Genomic DNA, 8137 nt, shown 5'->3' on the forward strand with positions numbered 1-8137 from the left:
TTTTGTAAAAAAAAAAAAAATAAAAAATTATAAATCTCGAAAATCTTTAATTTACATGGTATCACAATTTCAAATCAGAAAGCTACAACTGAAGGGAAAACAAGCGAACAAAAATGCCAAGAAATGTTTTATTTACACTGACTGTCCCTTCATAGTTGCTGTTCGGTGTTATAGATAGATACCACTGATTTGAAACCTGCTCCCTATTCTGAACTGATGGATTTATTTTTGTCGTTGGATAATATTTAGCCTACTGATCCTCCTCCCCCTCCCCCCCAACCCCAAAAATAAAATCCCTCCCTGCTTTTGGTGGGCTCCTCTGTTTTTCTAACCCGAAGTGGACATGAGAGAGCTCCCCTCCCTGCATAACAGAAGCTGGTCGTGCTGCAATAGTGGCCCGCTTGGCTTTCCCCGCAGCCCTAATCCCCACGCAGCCGGGCAGCAGGGGCTCTAGCTATGCCTGCGAGGCGTCTTCTTCCCCGGACGCGCTGCAGCTCAGCCCTGTCCCCAAAGCGGCCCCGCTCCAGCTGCCAGCAGCGTTGCACAGCGGCCTGCCTGGTGCTTGTGTCCGAGGCACAAGTCACCCCAGGCTCCAGCTACAGACAACCAGGTCCGGGGGGAGAGCCCAGGAGGCGCCGGGCTGGCAGGAGAGGGGCTGCGGGCACAGCCCGGCCTCACAAAGAAGAGCCTCCTTCGGGCTGCAAACGGGGCTCCTGGTTTTTTCACTTCCTAGGACGCGGTCCCGGAAGTTGTGCTGTTTACCTCCAAAGTTTGCCAAACAAGCTCCGGGAAGGGGGGAAAATACCGGAGGGCCAGCTCCTGTCCTCCATCTCCCGAGCCCGGGCTGCCCTGCCTGCCACCCCGCAGCCCAGCCCCGCACAGAGCGGGGAGCCCGGCCCCTTCTGTCCAGCGGCCGCCCTGGGGTTGCTTTCCCTGTCGGTACTGCTTTGTTTTAAAATAATAATAATAATAATAATAATAATTAATAATATTAAATTAATGCCTCCCCCCCAACGCCGACCACCCGCGCCCACACACGCACGCACTCACAACATAAAATAATTAGAATAATAATAATTAAAAAAAATAGAGAGAGAACAAATAGGAGAACTATTTATTCGGTTCACAGTCGTGTGAAATGCAGCAATAAAAATCTTTGGACTTCAGCAAAAGTTGTTCTTTTTTTCCTTTTTTTTTTTTTAATTTCCAAAAAACAGCGTCCAAGGTCCATGAAAACAGCGCTTAAGTCTATAAAAAAAATGTCACTTAAGCAGTTTAAAAAAAAAAAAAAACAACCAAAAAACCCCCCATCGAGACAGCGTCTCCAGCTGCAGCCACCCGAAACCCACCGGGGGGAGGGGGGGAGGAAATCCCGCAAAATAATAATAACGTTGTAGTCAGATCTGTGGGATTTGGAGCAGCCCCTTACCTGTGACTCCTCTACACAGGCTACCGCAGGGCTCTGCGAGCCCCGCGCCCCTCCGCTACGGATGCTGGTCTCGTCTGTACACACGGGTTGTTTGTCCTGCTTTATTCTCTCTTTAAATTATTGCATGGGATGAGCTCGGCCGCCCAGCGCCCGCCCCGCCCGGCCCTACTCGCTGTCGGACTTGCCGTCTTTCGCCGTGGTGGAGTGGTTGTAGAGTCCCTGCGCCATCAGGTGCACCGCCAGCGTGTTCTTGCTGCCCGTGGCCTTCTTGATCTTGGCCCGCTTGTTCTGAAACCAGATCTTGATCTGGGACTCGTTGAGGCTGAGTTCCTGGGCCAGGCTCTGCCGCCGCTGCTCCGTCAAGTATCTGTTGGTCTGGAACTCGGCTTTGAGTCTCTGCAGCTGCTCGGCCGTGAAGGCGGTGCGGGGCCGCTTGTCCTCTTTGTTGGGGTTCTTCTTCTTTGGTTTGCGCGACCTGGGCCCTGGGGTGCGGGGGCGGCCGGGCGGGGCGACAAACAACAGCACAAAGAGAGACGTGAGAGGCAGGCAGGCGGCGGGGCCCCGGGCCGCTCGGCTCGCGCGTGGGCAGGAGGCAGAGCCCGCGCCGGCCGCAGGCCCGAGCCCGTGCCCCCGCGCCGGGGCTGGGCGGGCTGTGCCGCGAGGGGGAGGCGGCCCCCGCCCAGCCCGCCCCCGGCCCGGCCTCCCCGCGCGGGTGGAAGGGTCACGCGTGGCCCGGCCCTGGGGGGGGGAGGGGGGCGCCGCCGGAGGACAAAGCCAGCCGCGGGGCGATGCGGGCCGGGCGGCGTGGGGAGGCCGTGCCAGCCCCGCGCCCGCGGCCTCCGGCCCCGCTTTGTCCCTCCCCGCGGGGCCCGCGCCGGGGAAAGGAGCGCGCGGGGCTCCGGGCTCGGCCTCTCGGGGGCAGCGCCCGGGCCGAGTCACGCGGAGCGGCCCAGCGGGACCCGGCAGCCGCGGCTCGGGCAGGCTGGGGTGGGAAGGGGGGAGGGGGGGCTGCTCCTCTCTCGGGGCCTCGCCGCTTATTTTTATTTATTTATTTATTTATTTATTTATTTATTCTGCTTGTTAATTTCTGGAGGGATTTTTGGTGCCGCCGCCGCCTTCCCCGCACCCACGGGCGGCCCCTCGGCCTGCGCCCCGCGAGCCCCGCCGCGAATTAAGTCTTAACAAAGGCGCGCAGCGGAGAACAATGGGGCAATCGCAGGTCGGGCTGCGGGAGCCGCTCGGAGCCGGGGACTCCGCTCGGCGCGGCCCCGCGGCCCGGCCCGGCCCGGGCCTGCTTGTGCCGGCTGCGGGGCGCCGGGGGCTCCGCGGGCCGGGCGCGGCTCCTCCGCAGCGCGGCCCGGCCCGGCAGCCCGGTCCCGGTCCCGCGCCCGCCCCGCAGGGACAGGCCTCCCCGGGGCCTGCGGCCGGCCGGGACCCGCCGGCAAGGGGCTGCGGCCGGCGCGCGGTGCGCGGGAGCGGCTCTTACCTGAGGAGGGCCGGTCGGAGTAGCGGGTGCAGTAGACCCAGGCGGGCCAGAGCATGGGCTGGCCGGGCGGGTTGGCGCCGGCCTGGGAGCTGTCCGAGTCCGAGCTGACGGACAGGTCGGCGCCGCTCGCGCCGCGGGGCTTCAGCGCGGCGTCCAGCGCCCCGGAGTCGCCTCCCTTCTTGGCCCCGCCGTGCAGCGCCAGGGCTTTGGAGCCGCCCTCGCCGTGCGCCGGCGAGCCGCCCCCCGCGCCGGGCAGCTGCCCCCCGGCCGGCGGCGCGGCGGACGGGCTGCGGCGGAGCTCCGTGCCGGCCGCCAGCCGCGGCTCCGCGCCGTCCTTCCTGCGCCCGAACTCGGGCCGCAGGATGTTGTCGATGAAGAAGTTGGTGATGCGGGGCGGCAGCGCGGGGTTGCCCGGCGCCGGCAGCACCAGGGCCCGGCGCCGCGCCGGCTCCTCGGGCTGCGCCGGCGGCTCGGGCTCGGGCTCGGGCTCGTGGCGGGGGCTCTGCTCCGTCTCCTCCATGCCGCGCCCCCGCCCGCCCGCCCGCCGCCCGCCCTCGGGGCCGCGCTCCGCCGCGCTCGCTGCTGCCTCTGCCCGGCGGCCGCCGCCTGCCCCGCGCCCGCTCAGTCCTGCCCGCCGGGGCTGCCGGGGCCCGCGCACGTCGGCATCCCGCGGGCTCGGGCTCGGGCCCCGCGCCCCGCGCTGCGGCGGCGGCTGCCCGGCGAGGAGCCGCACTCGCGCCGCGGGTCCTTCTCGGCGGCGGGAGCAGCCGCGGGCGAGGGCTGCTCCGCGGCCCCGGGCGCAGCGGCAGGGCGCCGAGCCAGGGCGCCGCCGGCCCGCGCCTGCCGGCCGAGGGTCCGCGGGGGCAGGCGGGCGGGCGGGCGGGCGGGCGCGGGCGGCACCGGTCGCGGCGCGGCTTGCACCGGCCCCGGAATACTTTCACTCCGGATTTTTGTTCTTATTTTTAATAGAGCCCCTCGAGTGACGTTGCAAGGCCGGGCTCCTCGACACGTGCCTCGGGCCAATGGCGGCCCCGGCCCGGCCGCACGTGACGCCGCGGCCCTCGAGTAAGTGACAGCCGCGGCCCCCTCCCGCCCGCCCGCCGCCCCCGCCCTCTGCTTTTAAAGACACAGCGGCCGCCCGGCGTCTCCCTGCTCCGGGGAAGGGGGCGCGGGGACGTCCCCGCCGCCCGGCCCCGCCCGGCCCGGCCCGGCCCGGCCGCGCCGCGCTGCGCTGCGCACAGCTGTGTCCGGGGCGCGGGGGAAGCCCCAGCCCCGCGTCCCGTTTTGGGGGGCATTTCCATCTTGTTTACCTGGGGGGGGCATCCCACAATTCCTTGCACAGAGGCATAAATCACATCGCACGAGCCGCCGCGGTACAAAGGGGCGTCGGCGCGGGGCGGGGGCGGGGGCCGGGCCGGGTTGGGCCGGGCCGGGCCAGGCCCCGCCAGGGACGGATGCGACCTGCGGCTGAGGCGGCTCATGTGCCCGCAGCTCCGGAGCGATGTCTGGGCTCCTCCTCCCGCCCCGGCCCTGCAGACCCGCGGGGGCCGGCGGAGAGCGGCGGGGCAAGGAGGGACCCCCGTCCCCCCGGGGAAGCGGCCGGTAATTGACTCGTTGGCCGAGCGCTGGACAGGAGCCTTTGATCGCGGCTCCCCGCTTCCAGACAATGTGCACCGCCGAGGCTTGGCCCGCACGGGCCCCCCGCGGCCGCACGCCCCCGCCTCTGGGGTTTGTTTCTCCCCCATCAAGATCGGCAAAGGCTGATGCCTCCCCGGGAGGCGGCCGCCCCGTTGTGTGTGTGTGTGTGTAGGGGGCAGCCCCTGGGACCCAGAATTGGGAGCCAAGGGCTGGGGCGGGGGATGCTGGGCGCTGCGGATCCTGCCTCCGTCGGGGCTCCAAGGCTCCTCAACGCCCGCTTAAAGTCACCAAAGGTCACGGGCGGGGGGGCTGTGCTGCTCCCCAACACCGCCCCCCCGGGGCTGCGCTGCCCCGGCGGGCACACGCGCTGCAGGCAGACCTCGGCTGCCCCCTCCCCAGGCCCGGCCCGGGGCTCAGGCAGCGTTCCCCGGCGGGGGGCCAGGAGCTGCTGCTTGCTGCTCCGCTGGGTGGTCCCCACGGCCCGGCCTTGCTCCGGCCTCGGGCAGCCGGGGCCGGGCCGGACTGGGCGGCGCTGCTGAGCCGGGGGCAGCGGGGATGCGGGGCGGGCGGAGCTGGGTACGATCCACCGGGGCTTGCGGGCCCTGCCCGGCCAGGGCAGAGCTGCTGCTCGAGAGCCGCCTCCGCTGTGCTCTCCTCCGTCCCGGCCCCCGGCTGTGCCCGCGGGCCGCGCACTGAAGAGCCTGCCCGGGGCTTTTCCTGCTGGGCGCGGGGGCGTAAATGCCCCGCTCCCCACGGGCAGGTCCGCAGGGAGGCGGCGGCGGCCTCCTTTGGGTCGTGCCCCCCAACCCAGCGGGGCAGCAAGCGGCCCCTCGAGGTGAATCCCGGCAGCGCCCCGTGACAGGCGAGTGTCCCGTCTCGTGTGTCCCGACAAGGCTCCTCTCATCCTTGCAGGCCCGCGTCTCGGCCCTGCCCCGGCCCTGGCGCTCCCGGCCGCACCCCCTCACTGCCTGGTGCCCCGATGGGGAGTGGGCAGTGCCCGCCCGGCCGCCGCCCCCCGGCGCTGGCACCTCCTGGGAGTTGCACTGGCTAAAGGGGCCCTGCCTGGCACAGCCGGACCGCGGGCCGGGACAGCTCCGACCTTCGTCCTCAAAGCGCCGGGCCCTGGGCACGAGGGGCTGGGGTGATGTGCTCCCGCCAGCGCCCTTCTTTCCCGGGCCATTTCTGCCTGAAACCCGGTCTCCGCGGGAGGGTTTGCAGCAGCGGTTTCATGCCCCGATCGCAGAAATGCTCCAGCCCCTTCTTGTGCGACCTTCCCCGGGAGCCCTGCGGTGCTGCTTCACCCCGGATGCGGTGCAAACGGCGGGCGGTGCCCGCTGCAGCAGGCAGCGCGGGCCAGGCTCCGTGTGTCACCCCGGCCCGGCTACGTGCGGGTCCGCCAGGCCCCAGAGCTGCTGGGCTTTTCACCCCCGTTCCCCGGCGGCGCAGAGCGGCCGACACCCCGTTTGGGGCCGAGGGTTCCCGGGGAGCCGCCCCGGCGCGGGGCCCGTCCCAGCCCGGCTAAGGGGCTGCCCCGGGCCCCGAGCGCTGGCCGGGCCGGGCAGGCGGCCGGCAGGGCCGCCCTGAGCGCTCCGCCAGTTGCACCGGACCAGGAGCCCAGGCCAAGGCCGAGGCTGGCAGGTCCCGGGCCCCGTTCCCCCTCCCCGGGCCAGCACGGAGCGGACCTGCCTGGCACGACCGGCACTGAGCCCGCAGCCGCCCGGGGCGCCATCACCGGGCCTGACCGACGTGCAGACGGGCCGGGCTCAGCCCCTCGCCTCTGTCAGGGCCGCTGTCCAGCCCGGCCCAGCCCCGGGGCCGGCCCACGTCTCTGCTCCCGGTGTCCCCAGCCAGGCAGGGGCCGGGCCGGGCCGGGGCTGACTTCCTTCAGGATCCGGACACCACATGCGGGCGCGGAGGGAGGTGGCCCGGGGCCGAGCCGGCTCCCCGCTGCTCCCTGCGCCTCCGCGGCCGCTGCTGCCCCTTGGCTCCGGGGACGTGTCCGCCCGGCCACGGCACGGAGCGCGCTCGGGCCCGTCGGCCGGGGAAGCGGGAGGACCAGGAGGGGCTCCCAGCCCAGCCCAGCCTCAGACCGGCCCCACCCCGCCCCAGCCCCAGCACGAGGACATCTGGCTCCTGGGGACAGAGCAGCGCTGCCCACGGCCGGGCTCCCTGGGCTCCGGCCAGAGACTGGAAGTGGGGTCACCGCCCGCCTGTGCTGCCCCGCGCCCTGCCCCGCACCACGGCACGGCTGCGGAGTCACGCTCGCAGCGCGCCTGGGCCGTCCTAGCCGGCCGGACAGACGAGGCGCCCTTCCCCTCCCAGCAGCGCTTCCCCGGGCCCTTCTGGCCGCCCCGACACCCGCGCCGGGAGTCCGGCCCGCCCCGCCCCGTCCCCGCGCAGCGCCCGCGGGCAGGTGGCGGCGCGGAGCCTGCGGACAGACAGCTCCCGCCCTCGGGGCCCTGGCGGCGGCGCGGGGCGGCGCGCGGGGATCCGCTGCCGGCCTTGGGCTGATTCCGTCCCGCGCCTCCGGATTCACACCTCGGCGGGCGCGGGACTGCGGGACGGGCCTGGCGCTGCCCGGGAGCGCGCTGCTCTGCGCGGCGGCGAGGGCCGGTGCTCGCCCGGCCGCCCCCCGCGGGGCCACCCGCCGGCATCTGCCCTTTTGCAGAATAAATTAGATTTAAAAAGACGAGTCCAGGAGCCCCCCCCTCCGCGGACCCCGCAGCGTCGGCCTCAGGGGTCCCTCTCTGCGGGGCGGGCCGGGGGCGGCTGCCCCGTCGCTGCCGTGAGAGGGCGCGGGCGGACCGCACCGCAGGGGGTTTCTTTACTCGCCCGGCAGTGTCCGTCGCCCAGTTCAAGCCGCTCTGCTCCCAGCCAGCCCGGCACGGCTCGTCCCCGCCGCCCTGCGCCAGCCCCGCGCCCCGGAGCTGCGATGCCCACTTGCTGCCTGGGCGCCGGCACCGCTGGACGGGACGGGACGGGACGGGACGGGGCCGACGGCAGCGCGGGGCTGTGCGCCCGGAGCCTCGTCCCGACGGCACGGGGCGTGTGCAGCTCGCGGGCCTTGGCACGCACTCAGGGACATTCCCCGCCAAGGGTATGGGCTCCAGATGGCTGGAATTGAATGTAGGGCCCCAGCCTTCAAGCAACAAATAACATCCGTCCGTCCATCCCTCCATCCATCTAGCTAAAATTGAACGTACGGCCCCAGCCTTCAAAGCAATAAACGTAATCTATCTGTCTGCCCATCTATCCAACTATGCATGCATCCGCGCGCCCGCCCGCCCGCCCGCCCGCCCGCCCGCCCGTCTATCTATCTATCTATCTATCTATCTATCTATCTATCTATCTATCTATCTATCTATCTATCTATCTATCTATCTATCTATCTATCTATCTATCTATCTATCTATCTATATCTATCTATCCTCTTTTAAAACTCGCCGACGTATTTCTAACTTCCAAAAGCTGTCGCTCCGGATGCCCCCGGCTCTGCTCTTTCCCTCGCTCCGATATTTACATCGGACACGAAACCAGCTTCTTTTCTGACGGAAAAGGGAAACTTGCTGGTTTCAAACCGCGGA

General features: G+C 69.7%; 1 protein-coding gene across 1 annotated transcript; it reads right to left on the bottom strand.

The window, feature by feature from the left end:
- Positions 1 to 1035: 1035 nt before the first annotated feature.
- EN2 (engrailed homeobox 2) lies at positions 1036 to 3435 on the bottom strand. Its single transcript, XM_059729365.1, has 2 exons — positions 2916 to 3435; positions 1036 to 1911 (listed from the first exon to the last, which is right to left on the bottom strand). The coding sequence occupies exons 1-2, from the start codon at positions 3433 to 3435 to the stop codon at positions 1595 to 1597; spliced, it is 837 nt and encodes a 278-aa protein (XP_059585348.1). The 3' UTR covers positions 1036 to 1594.
- Between the last annotated feature and the right edge of the window lie 4702 nt (positions 3436 to 8137).

The sequence above is a fragment of the Alligator mississippiensis genome, chromosome 5 (genome assembly GCF_030867095.1).
Source record: "Alligator mississippiensis isolate rAllMis1 chromosome 5, rAllMis1, whole genome shotgun sequence".
Taxonomy (NCBI): domain Eukaryota; kingdom Metazoa; phylum Chordata; order Crocodylia; family Alligatoridae; genus Alligator; species Alligator mississippiensis.